This window comes from Porites lutea, chromosome 5 (genome assembly GCF_958299795.1).
Source record: "Porites lutea chromosome 5, jaPorLute2.1, whole genome shotgun sequence".
In the NCBI taxonomy this organism is placed as follows: domain Eukaryota; kingdom Metazoa; phylum Cnidaria; class Anthozoa; order Scleractinia; family Poritidae; genus Porites; species Porites lutea.
In genome coordinates this window covers 15200032-15219906 of record NC_133205.1, presented here as the reverse complement: position 1 = coordinate 15219906, position 19875 = coordinate 15200032, and the positions used below count along the sequence as shown (strand labels likewise).

The following is a 19875-nucleotide window of genomic DNA, read 5'->3' as shown; positions in this document are numbered from 1 at the left end:
GCCCATAACGGATTCGTAAGTGACCTTGCTACTTAAGTGCGGGTTTTATGGAACCGGCCCCTGATCTCTGTGTTCCTGTATGGACTAGGCAACTCAGAGTTTGAGATCAAATTTTAGTCGGAACAACATGTATTTACATGCACGCACTTCCACCCTCGTCAGAGACTACTAATTCTTTGCATTTTGGATGGTAGCTTACTGGTTCGACTATAGTTGGAAAGTTTCTGTACATAGAGAAATTGCCATCAAAGGTTGTCTAAAGGCCAGAGTAGCATAAAGGGAAAGCCTCAATGACGAGGGCATCGCCAACATTATGGGGGTGTTTTTGAGTTTACATCACTTATCTATTTTTTATTTAAATAAAACGTTGTTTTTCCAGCCCAGACCGAATACATTTTTTTTCCGATTTTAGGCGGAAAATGTTAAATTATAGTTAATTATAGTTAACAGAGTTTTCAACACACAAAATTATATCTTTTTCAAAATTTCAGCCTCGGGTTTATTCTTAAAGCAAAATTCCGCAAATTTCAGACTCGATACTGATTCTTCAAAATACCTTGTTACTGAAAATAAAATATTGTAATAATAATCTATAGATGATTTAACCAATGTGTTTAAGCGAACTATCGAACGCTTTTTAATGGAGAAAACTGTATTTCAGTGGAGAGATCAAGTTTGAACCAGTTTCCCTCATAAACTTAATCGGATCATCCAAATTTCTGTTTAACGAACTGAAGAAGCATGGCTGGGCATTGGAAGCTGGCAGTTCGCAGGTGTAACATTTCACTAGCGTTAATTTTACAAAAAGAAATTACTAAGCTGTCTTTTAGATACATATAGTTCCAGAGAACTCACTCTCTTGTTTTGTTTTGTTTTTTTTCTTTCGTATTCGAAGTAAAGAGAATTCTGAATGCCTCCCCCCTTCCAGAATTCGATCATCCGAAACCCATAACTAGCTATGCAAAGAAACGAGAATAACATCTACACAGTATTCCCATGTTAGACTAATAGCTTTTGCAATACTGTAATTCCTTTATGGTCATGCAAATAAAGCATTTGGTGTTGTTGTTGTTGTCGTTAGTCCAGTGTTCAAATGCCTAGCTCATTTTTTTTTAATAACCAAATAGTTCGCCTCCTACCAGCTAGTTGGGATTGTTAACCATGTTACGTTTCCTTTGAATCTATTTATTAGCATTTGTTTCATTAACCCTGAAAAGCCCGGTAAGGGGAGAATATTATTGAATATTTATTCTTAAAACTCTCTCACTGTCAGAGGGAATGATGGAGTTTTGTAATCTGTGGACAAAATTCTGTGAAGTTACCATTCAAATGAATCCTCCCTGCCTGTACTTTCACATGGTACTATTCGTTTTTTCAGCATTTAAAAAAACGAAATTTGGACATTCTTGTCGCATTTTGCCACATTTGGCAGCGAAAGGGTTATAGAACGAAACACTTTTGATCATTTAGACGTTTGACTCACCGGAATAAAGAAGTGATGAAACTCTTTACTGGCGTTGAACTTGTCTGAGTTGTTAAACTTGTCCGATGGCAGGAGTTCGCAGAGACGTTTGTTGTTGACATCAGGGAAGGCAGCCACGTTGTAAGAAAAACACGATGGAATTTCTAGACAGGCGTAGCCACAATCGTTTTCGTCTTGAATAAGATTCCGTCCAATACTTGTGATATTCAGGTAGGAAAATTGATCGATCATGAAGTTGACATAAAACAGGCCACCAATCGACCCTTGGCTGAAAGCTTTTCAAGAGAAACGAGGACACAAAGATGTAAGCTTGAGGAATGAGCTTGAAAAATGTTCCAAATGAACTTGGCTATTCAAAACATAGTGTGCAATACAAGGTAAAGTTTTACCTCTATAATGACTTGGAAAAGCAGCAAAGATCCCCAATGCAAAGACATAGCATCTGGGAAGTACTGGAAAGCCTACCATCCTTGCTAGAGTTGCGGCCCTTTACCTTGATTAGCCTTCTTAAAAGGTTTGTCCTTGGTTGAAAAAGCCTCCAGTTATTTAGGTCTAAATGTAGTTGTTAGCCTACGGCTTACTGTCAAAACAGACTATTAAAAGCACTGCAATTCGGTATTTCAGGGATTCGTTGACAAGTAAATCACCCGTCGATGATTCGCTACAACGGTACCACTTTTTAAAACAAGAGATTGCCCTAAGTCAATAACTCCAACCACGTAGCTGTTGTCATTTAATACCAATATCAGTGTTTATGCAAATATTTTCCCATACACTACCAACAAAAAATAGTTCTTTCTTTATCTGCCCCCGTCTTTTGATGACGTTAATTTCGTGAGCAAAGATATTTGTGACAATTTTTGAAGTAGATTTTGTTGCAAAGTAATATCATCTAATTTTGTTACCTCTCACGCGACGAACGGCAACTGAACGTAAAAGAAAGAGGATAAAAAAATAAAAGAGAAAGGATTGGGTGAAAGTTGACAAAATAAATAAATAAATAAAAAAAGAAGAAGAACGGCTGGACGGTTTGATGGCCGTGAACGCGGATAAACGGCTTGCCCAGAGAAACAAAATGGATATCAAACAGCCAAACACCTGTTAAAAAAAAACACTCGCTTACGCAAAAGAAAGATGATAATAATGATGATAATAATAATAATAATAATAATAATAATGATAATACTTGTACTACTTATAAAATGATGATGATAACAATAATAATAATGATCATCATTATCATCATCATCATCATCAAAAGATGCTGCATTCAAATTAGGCGGATATACGATACCAGGATTAAAGGATTGGGTATCGTGTCAGCTTTTTTTCTGCTATTTTTGAAACTTCCTTACTGTGTTTTTTTATACAAATTTACAAGTAATGCGTGTCTCCGGGGAAAGTCCAACAGTGAGATCGGTTTAGAAGCCATAATAGGATAAAATGGAAGGAAGAAAGAAACTAAATCAACAAAGTAAAACTATTTTCGGCTGCTTTCAAGTTCATAATATGATTAAAAACAGGCTAATGCGGGCTTCCAAAAACCTGTTTTTACTGCGCTTTTAACAAGCAGGCGAATTCTGAAGTTCGAAAGCCAACTGACGATTACGTTTTTCGCTGCCGTCAATCTTAACGGACCTCTAAGGAAACAAAACTCTACTTTAACGGGTTCAGAAGGTCATGGCTTGTGATTTGTAATTGGTGGGTTTCGATCCGTTTTGTGTGTTTCTGTGTTTCAAGGTTCGTTGCTTGTAATCATAATCATGATTGACGGCAGCGAAAAACGCAATTGTGAAGGCGGCAACAGTTCGCAAGTTTGTGAAGAGCGCAGTAAGGTCAGATCAGCTGCATCTGTTCTAAAATTATTTGTTTTCAGGAAACTAAATCATTTTCATTTGAGAGACCTGGTTTCTCACAGTTTGGGAAGTGGGCCAAAGCAGTGTTGAGTGTGATTAAATGGTGCCTTTTTCCAAAAATTGAGGGGAGACACTTCCTTGCTTGGTTGGTTTTCCCCTTCGCGTAACGTTTCCACATAATGGTTATTCCCTAATCCATCGTTAATAGCCCATCCGTGAAAATGATCAATCTTGCGCTTGAGATCTTGATATTTTTCTTTTTTTCTTTTTTTTTTTTTTTTCACTTTTCTTTGAGTTAATTTACTTTCCTATAGTTAACTCTGCAGTCAAAGGGTGCGGCGACATCGATTATTTTACCACCTCAGGAGACCATATCTTCATCATAGGCTCCTGACAGACTCTATCCTCCTTCCCACAACCACAGTATCCGGTCTCCTAGTAGCCTGCAGTGCAGGTGTATTTTGGGCGGGCGAAAGCTTCTTGTTTAACTTGGTATTGTTGTAACCGCCATCTTTGATTTTATGACGGAGGAAGATAACGGAGAGTAAAAATAGTAACCCTTAGGGTAGGTGCTAGGGCGAAAGAAGGAAATGGGGGAGGGAAAGTACTGGGGGGTCGCATAATCTTACTCCTCTTTCAGATCGGGATGCGAGTGTAATTGATATGGCTGATTTCAGAAACCTTTTTCGCCATATGCTGCATGCACTAGTTCATCACTTTCACGTGTGCAAAACACTTCAAGGCCACCAAAGCGCGGACGTCAACCAAGCCCTTACTATCAATGAAAGAGATAGGCAAGATACTATTCCTTGCAAATCTCAAAAGCTTGAGTTGCAAGCTTCTGGCTTGGGCAGAACGAAGGTGGTGACTGATCTTTTGCTATATGTGAAATGTTACAAATGCTGCCTTCAAATGCTAAAAGGGTAGTTCATGGCTCAGATCTTGTACTGAATTATTAACTATTCACTGGCTACTAACCAGCTTAAATTGGCCACAAGGAACAGTTGTCCCAGCTAAGCCTGTGTTGTCATTACTTTGATTTTTGAGGAATAACTTAAATAATCCACTGATGCAGCTGGTGTGAAACAGATAAATTCGGCCAGAGTTATAAAAACGCTTCAGTACTTACTTGGAAAAAATGTGGAAAAAATTTAGTATTGTGACTCTCGATGTTAAATCAAATTTTCTCTATGAGTCACAAGCAATTAAAAAACAATTTGGAAATGAGACACTTAAGGCAGTTTTCCATGGTCCCTATCAGTTGTTGATTCTCTTTAAAAATTTCCCCTTTCTTTAAGGTGGCTCCGTAATTAATACAAGAGCATTTTGCTGTGACAAATTTTCGGTCATAACTTTTTGGTTTTTAACGCGATGGCTGCGAAACTTTGCAAAAAACAACAGATATCATTCGGCAATAATACGAAATATTCCGATTTCATTGCTGGTAAATATTTCTTGAGAAATTAGCGCTTAAAAGAACCCTACTGTTCAAAGAAAATCGCGTCTAGTAAAAAAATTTGCTGATATTTGTTAGTGAAATTTCTGGTATCGGCTTTAATTGATATAATAGATATGCCAGAGAAGTTTCAGAAAAATCGTTGGAGCAGAAGTCCGTAACTAAAAGTCACTCAAAATTCAGCTGTGAAATTGTTTTGGAATTTCAAAATTAAATTACTATCAGGTAGAAGGAGCCACCAGTTTGAATTTTTGGGACAAGTAAATTTAGCGTTTGCTAATTCTTAAAACAAAAGCCGATTGCCTATCGTGCTATTCTTTAAAAGGTATACTTTTTAGTTTTAGAAGCACTATAAATTGCTCCCAACCTTGGTCTGAAGTAGAATGACTTGTTCTTCGACAGTTTTAAAATATCCCTTGGCAGTTTTGGCTCAAACTCCCGTTGCATACATTTTGATTTATTGCAATGCATTTTCAACGACTTTTACTGCTGTTCGTTGCTTCCAAATCAGGAAAAAAGTATTCAGATTGGACGCTACCTCGTATCAGAGCTCAGAAACAACTGTCCAGCACCTTTGTTTATGACTATAAAATGAGCACGAGCGGCAGTTCTGCGAGGAATTCGCACCTCACCCAGGGGGGACGGACGACAATGATGACCATGCCTGTAAACCGAATAACATCACAGTGCAAAATAAAATTATCCCAAAAATACTCCCCGTGAATAAATTTACAACTCTGAAATTTTTGTCACTCCTTCCTTCAATGAATGGGTATTTTTTTCTTGATTATTATGTTTTGCTCTGCAATACATGTTTATACGGATCGGTTCACATACATGGGCATCATTGTCATTCGTCCCCCTGGCTGAGGTGCGAATTCCTCGCAGAGCTGCCGCTCGTGCTCATTTTCTGGTCATAAACAAAGGTGCTGGACAGTTCTATCTGAGCTTCGATACAAGGTAGCTTACAATCCCAATACCTTTTTCCCGAATTGGAAACAACGTACAGCAGGAAAAGCCGTTGAGGATGCATTGCAATACATCAAAATGTATGTAGCAGGAGTTTGAACCAAAACTGCCAAGGGATATTTTAAAAATGTCGAGGAACAAGTCATTCGACGTCAGAGCAAAGTTTGGAGCAATTTATAGTGCTTCTAAAACTGAAAAGTACCTTAAAGAAAAGCACGATAGGCAATCGGCTTCTGTTTTCAGAATTAGCAAACACTGAATTTACTTGTCCCGAAAATTGAAACTGGTGTCTCCTTCTTCCTGATAGTAATTTATTTTTGAAATTCCAAAACAATTTCACAGCTGAATTTTGAGTGACTTTTAGTTACGGACTTCTGCTCCAACGATTTTTCTGAAATTCCTCTGGCATATTTATTATATCAATTAAAGCCTATACCAGAAATTTCAGTAAAAAATATCAGCAAAATTTTTTACTAGACGAAATTTTCTTTGAACAATAGGGTCCTTTTAAGCGCTAATTTCGCAAGAAATATTTACCAGCAATGAAATCGGAATATTTCGTATTATTGCCGAATGATATCTGTTGTTTTTTGCAAAGTTTCGCAGCCATCGCGTTGAAATCGAAAAAGTTATGACGGAAAATTTGTCATAGCTAAATGCTCTTGTATTAATTACGGAGCCACCTTAAAGGAAGAATCAAAATCTTCTCCATGCAATAGAGTGACTAAAAACAGCTCAAGAAAAGAAAAAATATACATATACAAAAAAAGCACCTTAAATCAACACTGCAGACAAGCGCTCAACTGGTTGTTTTTTGTTCTCATACAAAAGCTCTCCTGCAAGTTCGACCATGTGTGAAAGCTGAAGTTGCACAAAGGACAAAGAAATAGATAGGCCACTCAGGGTCGCGTACCATTTGGCAAAAAATACTGAAAATTTCAGATGGTAGGCTAATGGTAAGGTCATTTTTCAGAATCCCGACTGAAAATTCAGGACGATGCCTTCTCTGTCTCTCGTTTTTTCTCCATTTGTCGGTTCCAGCCTCACACGTAACTCATTTGTGCCTTATTTGGATTCAGAACGTTACAGAAACGCCAAATCTGGGTGAACCGGAAAAAATTGCTTGACATTATGGTACTGGTTACCCAGGGTTTGAAATTAAGTTTTTCTTTAAAGGGCCAACTGGTGACTAATAACAGGAAAATTTCGGACGTCAGACCATTAATTTTGGTAACCAGCTTTATGCATTATATCTCTTGCTTGACAAGAAAAACAAAAGCAAAGAAATTTGTAATAATGTTGCTTTCCAAGAATGGAACGTCGTGGTCTGTTTTCATTATAATTTCCTTAGTTATTCGAAATGCAGATAGCTGGGGCAGAAACCATTCATTGGTGTTCATCACCAGCGAAATACGGGTCCTTCATTGTAGCTTACAGATCTTTGCACTCAACTTCTGGTTGCAGTGGTGACCAGCGAATGGTAATTTCAAAGCCCTGTTACTCCAACCTGATTTAGTGTCAAATGGTGAGTCCCCCAACATTATTCAAGCTGGAATTAGACTTTCTTTGGAGGATTTCACTATAAATATTGGAAATGGTGACCAAACAACTCCAGCAAGAGCTCAAAAATGGTTATTTTTGTTTTCTGTCTTACAAAAATTGCCAGTAGAGAAAGAGTTATGCATTTTTTCTGTTCTGACATCACCTTCAAACCAAGGTTATAGATAGATATCGTACATTAGGATAGCCGAATATTTAAAGTACATCATATTCAGAGGCACAACACCAGACCTGAAGAATAGAGGAATGGCATGAGCTCTGCTGTGAGAAAAGTACATTGAACAGCGTCATGTTCATTTGCTACTACGTGTGTAGAAGCAGTAAACTTTTTTTTTCAAACACAGACAAGGTGCATTCACATATATAGTCACTATAAAGTATGTTGATAAAAAGGAGGGATTCAATGACTAAGTAGCAAAAATATAAGGACAAAACAGTCTGATTGGCTAATTGAACATATCACATGTATGAGAGTTTGACACTTTCCAGCCAAATCCACTGATTTGAGCCACTCGTCTACTTTGAGTTCAGTTTCCTAGTAAACATTAGCTAACACTACACAAAAACACACCACTACTCATGTCTATCTCTAAGAGCCGGGGCCAACTATTTTCCCCGGATGCTACGTGTTTAAGCGTGAGTTCCGGCTACTCTTATAGGAAACAAAAGGATAACAGAACCAAAAGAACTTCCTAGCTGTACATTTCCCCTCCTACTAATTGCATTCACCCGGCAACTTGGAATTTTAGCGACAACACTTATACAGAAAGAAAAACCACTGACATTTGAGACTGCTCACTTAGGAAATGACTAAAGCGAAAACAATGAAGATAATAATGGAACTAGGGATTTCGAAAATAATTCACAGAGTATTTGGGTATGCAGGTACTTGGTGAACTTGGTGCATTTTGGTGCCTTAGGGTCATGAACGTCCCTACCCTACAGTGCATAGTTCCGAATCGCCCTTGGGCAAAGCGTAGCACCCGTGAGCCCCTCATGTCAGGGTCACGGCACTGTTGCCTGGCAGTCAGGTTTTTGTTTTAGCCACAGGCTAAGGGAGAGAACCCCTACAGAAAACGAGTCCACCGCTGGACGGTCTGGCCCTTCTCCAGCATTGCTTGCTGGGATTTGTCTTAATGAGCCTAGCTATTGAAACATTGGTTTAATGAACACTGCAATTTTCCCTACTTACCGACTCGGTCGGCGCCCGGATAAACAAGGGCAGCGTCCCTTAAAGCTCCTTAACAGTGGGCAACCAGGCTAGACATGATAAGTCAGTTACAAGAAGACTCCTTAGCTGCAAGATAGACACTCTGGTGTCAACGTTTAACATCCGTTCACTCAACTCCAATGAGAAGATTGGAGAGCTAACCGCGCTGGCAGAGGGGAAAGGAATATTTGTTGTTTGTCTGCAGGAACATCGGAAATTTCATGATAGTGGGGACGTGCAGTATACTGATGTCGGCAAAGGCTGGATCTTGGCCGCTTCCTCGTGTTGGAGGAATTCCGTGAATAGTTACGTGGGAGAACTGGGTATGCTACTAAGCCCTTCTGCTTACAACTACCTAGAGGCAATGTTGTGGTAGTGAATAGCCGGATCCTAGTGCCAGACCTCAGTGGCAACCCTGCTACTACTATTATATGCTGCTACAGTTCAACAAACTGCTCGGGTGACAACGATGCTCTAGACTTCTACAACACACTCTCTGAAGTAATAAAGAAGCTACTTGGATATAAGATCATATATGGCGATATGAATGCGCAAATCAGTCCCCTAGACTTCGATGGGTTTACCCTTTGGAAAAAAGACGCATAGAAACGGTCATTTTATGTTGGATATGGCCACTGCAAGTGAGCTTATAATTTGTGACACACGCTTCCAAAAGAGCAATGGAAAGTTGTGGACGTTCATGTACCCAAGTGGTAAACGAGGTAAACCACCATGCAAGTTATAAATGTAGGGTAACCTAATTTCAAAGATACAGTATTTTTTTCCAGAATAATAGCGAGGGGGATGTTTGCTTGCGGGACACTAGACTGTTCACCGTCCCTTATCTTTCCGTAAGATCGTCCAGATGTGCGGCCTTCTTGGGTCCGCTGCCCCAAAAGTACATTTCATAGTCATCCCCAGGGTAAACCAGGTAAATTTGAAACCAAGATAGCCACCTGTTAGAGGATTCGCTTGATCCCGACAATTTTACGGTAAAACAGAGGACTGTGAACAGTCTAGCGGGCCTCCTGCCAGCAAGCACACTCAACCCCCATCCCCAGCCCCACCCTGAGTCAGGGAGCTTTATGAGACCTGAAAACAGGACAGGTACTCGTCGGTTTAATACCACGGGTTACCAGAAATATGAAATATTTTTTTAAAAAATAATAATAAATGCAAACATAAACGACAAACATAAAACAAGACAAACTGAAAGCTCATAGCCACAACCAACTGTTTTATAGATGCTAAACTGAATGGACAGGAGCCTAGTCCTGGAAAACTAAAAAGTTGCTATTGTTAATGCACTAGGCACTTATGCATGCATGATTCTTGATTTTGTAGCTTGTCAACGAAAACAGTAATAAATATAATAGAATACTCTATTGGTAAGATAATTTCCTGCCTTTCAATTTTAGTCAGACTAGTAAAAAATGCTTTCGCGGCGTAACGATTCCAGATATAGGAATGCTTGACAAGCGCCATCATGCGATATCAGTTTTTTGTACACAGCGAAGACGACTCGGTCGGCGGATTAAGCGCTGTAAACAGGTACACCTGTAGTATTAATGCATTTGGCTTAAAGGGTTTCTTTTCTTAAATGATGTTTTATTGCGTTAGAAGTCACAAAAAGTTGAAAATACTTGATGTACATTAATGAATTATTGTGTTATTGCGGCTTTGCATTGAGTCCTTCTATCGTGTATTGTAAACAGGCATAATAGAAAATAGATAAATCGCTTAAATCACAACATATTTTTATGCTTCTATGTTTCTGGACATTCCCTTTGTTGTTCTGAAAAGATATTTTGATTAGAAGATGTGGGAATTTTGCACAGTGTTAGGATGAAATTTTTGAGCCCTTCCCGCCTAAGGCAAAGTGAGTGTAAATAAAAAACATTTAGTGGATTTCAGTTCCTTTTGAAGGACCAAAATTGTTTTTTACATCATTTAAGGACCAATTTAATCCTAGGAAGTGAAAAAAGTCGTTGAAAGTACAAAACTTTGAAGTGGTAAACTCGACAATATGCGTTATTTTTACTCTTTGTCACTGCAAAAATTTGGCTGCCGGGCGCTGAAATGATTTTCCTCCCAAAAAATTTTATTCTGAAATATTTCCAAAAACTAATGGGGTTTCAATTACTTTTGGACTAAGATATATTCATGGCAAAGTTTAAAGAAAATTGATTTTACGACCCGAAACGCAGTAGACCGGTTTTAGGGAGAGTCCCTCTTAAACTGGTGGTAAATTCACCAACACACCTAAGAAAGTAGATTTAATTGTGTGGCGAATATTCCAAAGCAGCGCTACAAAGCGTAGGAAACCCATGAACCGAACACTCTTCTGGGAAAGTTTTTCAATGGACCTTAATGCTTAGCCAATTTAGAGCTTCTGTTATTTATCGCAAAAAAGCACTGTACCAACAAGCTAGCCCAAAATTAGCGCGAAGTAACATCTGAACAATTATTTAAGGCAATAAACCTATATTCTTCAACAGTCACGAATTCATTCTAAAGTGTCCAAACATTCTCCACCGTTTGAAGTTTATGCATTGCACTGTTCCTAGAATCGAACAAGAGCATTTTTTTGTTATGCGAATAGTTTCATGTATTATGATTTTCATCTTAATTCCTCACAGGTCCGTCTACCTACTTCACTTGGAAAATGTTCCAAGGTCCCCGTTTTTGACAATGATTTTAACCATTTAATGAAAATTTACACAAGTGGTTTTTAATTTTATACCGTGTTTGTCTCATTCTTTGTCTCTTTATTTTTCGGACTACTGTTTCTCGGTAAAGGAGTAGCTAAAGACTCATGGTCAGCATAAAAAATATTAGACCACTACTGCAGCCCAATACATGCCTAGTATGTACGCGTCTTGTCTGTTCTTAAGGTAGGTTTTGAGTGGAAATGACATCAAGGTTAACAGTTTTTCTACATGTCTGAATCTCAAAAGTGGCCGTACGTCCTTTAGAAAGTTAATTGAATTCATTTTTTTATGCTGGGATGTAAGACCCCTGGTGGCTTTTTATTTGTTATGTTTGACTTCATCATACCTATTTTAGAACAATTAGAATTAGGGTATCTAAAAGATAGTAATGCTGCGGCACATTCTGTTGATACTGGCATTAGTTAGGCAGTGGGACTTAAAAGCATCGAAAATGACATTGAATGTCCTATTTACATGTAGGAAAGTACTAAAATAATTACTATCAGTCTATAGAAAGAACTCGTGGGAACGTTGTTTAGAAAATGATCAAGTGGTTATCAACTCTGGTTTTCCCACAGTAAATTGTAGGAAATGATAGAAATTCAGATTGTTTATCCATATCTTTAATATACAGTGTACTATCTTTTCTCTAGAAACACGATACTTTTCTTGCTGTTTATTGCACTTTATTAAGTAACAGTTATTTATCTATATATTTATAGAAAACAACAACACAAAAAACGGAAAAAAAAAGAAAGAAGGAAAAAAAGAGGTCGGTAAGACTCGAACCCGGCACCATCGGTTCGACGCGAATACACCTAACCACTACACCACAGAGACTGATTAAGTAAAGTTGGGAAAAGTCTTTAATTTAATGCCTTTTGATCGGCAGCCGCATTAATCGAGCTGTTAACAGTAAAAACACGATGAAAACGCATATTCCATGGCAATGAATGAATGAAAGAACATAATTATGCTTTTCAAAACGCCGATACACGTCCTCGTCTGCAACGTAGGACACAAAACATATGTTTTGTTATCTCGATTTCCGCTGTTATTTTGAAGCGAATGGTCAAAATCACATCCATTTTCGGCTCATACAGGTTCTTAAGAATAGCATGGCATGACATTTTCCCATTTTCACATCACCTTCTAGCAAGCTGGAATTTGTATCTCCCCCGTGTTGCGGAGTCGAAGAGCAAATGCTCATCTTCTCGTCAGGTTTAACACCTGGACGAGTCAAAAGCTCTTGAATTGAAATCCAATCCCCAAGTCAATCATCGTACTCATCTGAAAGACTCCTGTGTGTCTTAAATTTGGTAAGACCTCTAACCGTGCTGTAGAAAATTTGCTACAAAGAAAACTCCGAGTCTAGCCAGCGAACGATGAGAACTTCTCCGTGTTTTTATTTGAGTTGTTCGTGACCCAATGCACTCTGGTTAAATGCAATGCATTGTGGTAAAAAGTGATGAATTCGAGAATTCGTTGCCCCTTATATATTTCCCTTAAATCCTGATTATGTTGCTGCTCGCTCCCTACGGTCGCTCCGCAGCAATAAGGCGATTTCGTTATTTTCAGTGCGTGACATTTCGTGTCACGCTTAACCGTGCCTTGACATCGTGCGATGTGGCGCGTCGGGCACGATTTCTTATTCTCTCCTTTATCGAAACGCATCGAAACAAAGAACAAAGTGAAAAGGATAGAAAACTTAATAGATTTCTAGGCATTAAAGTAGTTATAATGGCTAAAATTGCTCTTTAGGAGGAATTTCCACGAGTAACCACGATGAGTATAAAAGAAAATAATCTAATTATCTTTTAAGAAGAAAGTTGGTTACTTGTGGTTACTCGTGGCCAGTCTCCCCCTGACCTCATAGTTTCTACTGTAAAGTACATTCTTCAAAGACCCTCATGGGTATATGGGCAACGAATTTGCTGCACAGATTTAGCGATGCTATGCAGCTTTGTTGTGCATTAGAAGTTGGAACATTTTTCCTGAAATTCTCCTGCGCATAGCAATCATGGCTATTTTATCGTCCATCCCACCCTTATCAAATAGCCAAACTTCGAATAAACACTTCGAACTTACTAGGGATATATTCAAATACAATATATTATCTGCCATCGATTCCTACCGATCACACTTAGTTACCAGAGGAAAATCAGTCATTCGGTACGTGGGTATCCTGCGTAATTACTTGAAATCACTACCGAGTACAAAGATTGTCAAAACTAATTTTCCCTCGAAAAACACAGGAAAGGGATTATATGGGTATCTTATCTATCTTCTGAAAAACGACCCGGTGAATATAGTAATCTCAACTAGTTAACGTCTCCTAACCGGTGCTAATAGGACAACAGCACGTAGATTTCGATTCAGACAATCGGCGACAAAATGAGTTGAGACACTTCGCCCAAAAGTAGGCTTTTTGACGTTTTAGGAACTTCAATAGAGGAAATATAGCTTTCCTCCCCCATCCCCTCCGTACAATGTTGTGCCCTTGTTCTAGCTACCGATAGAAAACAATAAACACCCCAACTTTGAATGGAGGGGACAGGGGAGGGGTGCGGATTCTTTTGTTCTCCGAAGTCACCCTATTTCAGTACAATGTCTCAACAATTTTGTCGCCCATTGTAGCCTGCGAATACAGCCGTTTCTCCTTGCTCCTCGCCACTAAGGACGTTTCGCCGGGAGAAAAGTCCCCCTGGCGAAACTTCCCTGGCGGAGAGGAGCTAGGAGAAACGGCTATATTCGCAGGCTACAGTTTTTCCGGTTCGATGTCAAGTTGAAAAGGAATGGAGAACGATCTCAATGAAATTGCCTCCAGCCCCGAGATTGTTAATTGGGAGGTCAAGCTAGTGGTAGAAACCTAAACCATAACTGTCACCAAACTGGCTGAGCGGCGAATGATAGAGAAACAGTCACAAAGCAAACCAGCTAAATTATGTTTATCCATTGAACAAAATATAAAATCAGATTAAATAGCTTCTTACCATAAGGCTTCAGTATAAATGGTAAGTGGTAACTTCTCTAACTAATCAATTCTTTTCTTACAAATTTATGACTTTTTTATGGGGATACTAGGAAAAATATATCTCTTATTATTATCTTTTTTTTTTCGATTTTTTTCATCTGCAGCTCCAATATGACATCCATGTATTTAGCCGTGACACATACCCCACTCAAAAACAATATTACACATGTTATTACTGCGTTTTCCGCGCTATAACATTAAATGTGGAAGCTCCATTTTTCCGTCAAAAAGGTCGAAGGTTTTAGAACAAAATTACCTCTGACATGTAAATCTTTTTCTAACGTCAATTTCAAACTGATTTTCAAACTAGTGTGGGGGTGTGTTGGAGCAACTCGTTCGCTACAAGATGAGGTACCAGGAATCTGATTTATATCTTGGTCTTTATTCTTCTTTGACTTCTGCTAACAATTTTAATCTTCCTACTCTTGTAACTCTTTTCTACTTTTCTACTCTTCTCCACTTGTTTCTACTTACTGGCTCAAGAACAGTAGTGGTTTTATAGCCAAAGCTGGACATGTTTGGGTTAGCTGACCGGAAGAGTTTCTATTGTATACCTGTATCTTCTTGCTAACATTGCAGTAGGTTTGCCATTGTTAGGGAATAGATAAGCCTACGCACAGTCGCAAGACAAGTACCAAAGAACCAAGGTCAGCCCTAACACCACAAACACGACCACCTGTAAAAAACTAACACCTGACAATGCCAAGCGAATAACATTCCTAATATGGCATTAAGTAAATTCGCAAGCTAAGCATAAATTCAAGTACAAGTAAAAACAAAAGATCAAAACAGGAAAACAGTACGTGGACAAAACAAGACTTAAAAGATAAGATAGATTCGTCTTAAAAATAACTTTCAAAATACTTCACAACACTAGATAAGGCTAGCTTAAGTGCAAATTGGAAGGATTTATTTTCAACGTCGCAGAGATTAGCTTCCCTCCGCGGAGGCGTTTTTAGGGGAGTCGTGTTCTCTCCCTTCCCACGATTCCCTTAAAAGCGTCTGTGTGGGAGGCCACGTGGAGATAGGACAATAGCTAATAATTGTCGAATTAAATGGCTTAAAATTGTAAGTGAAAATATTCAAGAACAGCTGAATAATAGATTGATTTTGAGCTTTGCTTAAAATGCTTAATTTACGCGTAGGATTATAGTTATTAGTTGGCCATATTATATTCTAGTTTATAATTAACGTAGGGCTATATATACAGCCTTACACGTGGCAGAGGCCATTAATTTAGTTTCAATGAGTTATTGAAGCAAAGTCCGAGGCATCTTGTATTGTATTGTAAGTGGGCACTGGATCCACCTGAATAATAAACTAGCATTTCATGTAAGAGCTTCAAGATAATCACTTTCATTTCTAGCCTTGCCAAACAAGTTTGCATAAACACACTAAGTTGTTGTCTCGTAGAACACTTCAACATCAGTGGGAGTGAAATTGTAGGATCCTGCATAAAATTTACAGGAAGAGTGATATGCAGAGTACCCAGGGGGGGAGGAGTAGGACCAGCCACAGCTGGTGTAGGGATAGCTGTTGTTTGCAGCGTTGTCGGATATGTGCAGGTCGTGTCCTGCACCAAAGGTTGGTCCGTAAGCGGACCATGTGTAAATAGCGTTACTGTAATGACTTGACGTGATGTTCACCTTAACAGGTACGTAGCCATTGATGTTATATAACGAGAACAGGAAGGATTTGCTGGATGAGACATAGCGACGAGAACCTGTGGAAAACACATGTAAAATTAAGATTACGAGATACGTTCATAAAAATATTGGTCAAAGGCTTCAACGACTAAAGACCGGAGAAAAATAATCACAATGCCCAGCTAAAATATGAAAGCTATAATATGCAAAAAGAGGAAAAATACAAGATCGGTCTTCATTTTGCAGTAACACAAGCTACAAATATATTCTTAGTTCGAGTTTGTTTTTTACCACCAACACGAAAAATCAGACTTACTAAAGTCAAATAAACCTCCTACGGGACTAGTTGCCAATTCAAGATACTAGAAATATTGAAATTAAGTTGTTGCGAGTTTTCTTTTTTCTACTCACTTGTCTTAACACTAGTAATGTAAGTTTAGCTATTGATAAGAAGTCAGTGTCACATAAAAACTGCTTAACTCTTTTGACGTCTACTTTGGTGGTGTTTGGTTCATATAGGCCCATGCATGTTATATCTTCGTTAGTGTTCTTAACATCAATGGGCGGTCGATGTGATCTTCCTCGATTTTGGGAAGACCTTTGACACTGTTCATCACGAAATGCTCCTCCTTAAGGCAAAATTTTACTGTATATCTGGGAAACTAAACAACTGGCTGCGGTCTTTTCTCTCTGGTAGGAGGCAACGTGTGGTGGTAAATGGTGCTTCGTCCAAGTGGGCACCTGTACTATCCGGTGTCCCCCAGGGCACTGTTCTGGGGCCAATTTTGTTCCTTCTCTTTATAAACGGTCAGCACTCGTTAACATCCTTCGAAAGGCCCTTTAATCTTCGGTCGGATTTCGTAAACGTATGACGTAAGGCTCGCCTCGTGGGATATATTTACCTGTGACTCATGTATGCTTCTGCTTCGATCGTATACTCTGATTTGTCTGATGATCTGATGTTTGTTTCGAGGTCTTGTCTTGCTTTTTCGATCATCCTTCGATTGATTCAAACAAGAAGATGTGACTGTCTCCGTTTAAAGGATGTTTTGAAGTTTCAAGCCTCTTCTTACTCCGCGGGGGTAAAGGACCTTTCACGTGGATGTTACTGAATAACATCCTTTGAATGGCCCCAGATCACCAAGCTAGGTGACAATATACATTATCACGTTCCTTATTGAGTACATGTACAGTGTAGACTCGGTGTAAAAATCGCCATACTTACATTTCACATTTAAGGAGAAGGATCAATATTGCTATTTATTTAATAATATTTATTTATTTATTTATTTAGGCTTATTTATCTTATGCTTTGTAATATAATTTAATTAAGGTTGCAAATGAAAATGCACTTTGGTTGGAAGCCATTGATACTATGGAGTCTTCATCTATATGATGTCTACAAGTTATTTCTTGGGAAAGGTTGCCCATCAGGTCAGTGGATTTGTTCAAGATTTTTTAAAACTTTTCCTTAACAGTACATTAAAATGAATGAATGTTGGAATAAATTTTTTATTCAAATTAAGTGCCCCTCAGCGTTTTGACTGGGCTTCTTGTTGTTTCGTCAAAAATGTCTTTTAAAAACTGAAAGGGGAGGGTCCAGAGAATTTTGAAATGGTATGTTCCCATCTGCATTAGCCCTTCCCTCTCTGTAAAAATCCCCACTCCCTGAGTTCTTTGAGGTTTAGCTAGAATATTAGTTTATAAGTGCACATTAAAGCCTCTTCTGCTGTAATTGCTCCTTCAACTTATTTTGCAGTAAAGGCATGTCATTCTAGAAAGAAAGAAAATGCTCTGTCAGTCGATAAAGTAGAGCAGATGCCATTAATTTCAGGGTGTCTAGAAAACGATGACCTAGAAAACGACGACCTAGAAAACGATGACCTAGAAAACGACGACCTAAAAAAAACGCGGGGAGGGGGGGGGGCTTAATAGAAGTGTGTGAAACGCCCCTTCCTCGGACAAAACCAAAATAGCATATTCATAGCAAATCTCAGCGTAATCTTATCAAACGAGCCAAACACCCACGCAAATCGCTCATAGTCGCTAGTTACCCGGGGCTAGTTATAAGTAATGCTAAGGTCAATAGGTTTAATTTGCACGTGCAGCACACTTTTTTGCACATCGTAGTACGTGCGGACGATTGTTTCAGAACCCAAATTTCTTGGAGGCATTTTGGGCGCTTTCCATTCACCCAAAACTTAATAAACTTTAGAAACAGCGGCAATTGGTACAGTATTTTCCCGGAAAAGCTCCCAGACTTCCGGAAACTTATCCGAAATGCGAACCATTCAACCACAAATTTTATTTTTACATTCGGGAGCAAAGTTGAATGCGGAAAGAAAACTTCCCGATGATAATTTTCGAAAATTTGGGTATATATTGCGAAAATACTGTTCCATTCGGTACTGCATGGAAGTTGCCAAAATTTTAAACCAGACGTTTTGATTGAATGGAATGGCGCCCATGCAAAGGTAACCAAATTTGTTACCAATTGTGCTCCCTTTGCGCGAGCGCGTGAGAGCTCCACTAAAAAAGTTTTTCGAGTCAAATTTTCCTTTAGTATGGTCAATAAAGTCATGATTCAACCTGACTGACTACTGGAAGCAAAAGCTTTGCTTTGACCTATTTATTATCCTGATATCATTTTAAACAAATTTCCATCAAATCTAAATGACCTCGTCGTTTATAGCGGGAAGTTCAAGCCCACATAAATCAAACAGGAAATAAATCAGGCGTGCCGTTTTTGTTCACATCTCAATACCGTAAACGAACAGTTTATATTTTGAAAATAAAGAAAGAAGGGCTTCAACATTTTCTCGTACCTTTCCATACATGAAACGGCAGCATACCGGTAACGAGAATTGGGAAATATTGTGTAGGACACAATGAAGGTTGACATGTCATAAGATTTGAACTGTATTTGAACCGTAAGATTTGAATCTTATCATCCTAGGAGTTTCTGTTTCCTCACAGGTCCGATAGCGTGGTATATATGCAGTGAGATCTCCGGTAGAACTTTTGAATTGTTCACAAATAAATTATTACATCATGTGAAATAGAGACAACGCCGCAGAGCAAAATTAAAAATTTCACTTCGGTTCATCTTTAATTCTTCCATCACTTTCACGCAATGCACAATGCATTGTCCAAGACAAAACAATAGCTCCTGCGACCACACTAGGCACTCTGTAACTGCTGTTTAAAAATTCGAGAGACGGTTTTATAAACCGCGTTATGAAAATAACGCAAGAACAATAGATGTAGGTATCTCGCGGGGTACATGTAACGAAGGTTTACGTTAATCAATAAATCAATCGAGCATCTCCGCCTAAACGTGAAAATTTCCCAAATTTTGACTTTTAGAAATACTTCGTTCCCCAAACCTCTTCTTTATTAACACACTCCGGGATCGCTCATGAAAAATAACCCGATATACTTTTAATCAGTAAACACCCCAGCCGATTCTAGAGGGGGAGAGTGTTTCCTTAGGAAACTTGTTAGCTCAAATGACCACCAAGCTTTAATAATTATTCGATCTAAAAGAAATACATTTATAAGTCGCAATCAGAACAAACACAAATCGTCTTAATCTCGTAGCTAAATTCAGAAAACTTCAATGTAAGGCTTACTTCTCTGGCGGGTCGTTACAACAATCGCACTTTACAGGTTAGCAAATTCCTTTAACAGCTTCTTCAGGTAGGCGGATTTATAGACAGACTGTAAATTATTTTTTTTCCCGCTTCGATTCTACTGAAAAACTGGTTTGAAACACAATAAGCTAATACAATTCTTGTCATCAAATAAATCTATCAATAACAGGCAACGCGTGTTTGATAAACGAAACAGAGGAAAGACCTCGCGTACCTTGCATTTCCATTTCCACCTTTTTTTCCTTGGCTTCATACCCTTAGCCTTTTTTTTACAAATAATATTTACTATTTTTCTGT

The 19875-nt window shown here is 38.6% G+C and overlaps 1 protein-coding gene across 1 annotated transcript in view; it reads right to left on the bottom strand.

Annotated features, from left to right (window-relative positions):
- LOC140938867 (uncharacterized) overlaps window positions 1-19875 on the bottom strand; it is a 145910-nt gene that overhangs the window by 59183 nt on the left and 66852 nt on the right. Inside the window, exon 5 of the mRNA XM_073388393.1 lies at window positions 15684-16002. Coding sequence (XP_073244494.1) covers window positions 15684-16002 — 319 coding nt within the window. The remainder of the gene's footprint in view (window positions 1-15683; window positions 16003-19875) is intronic.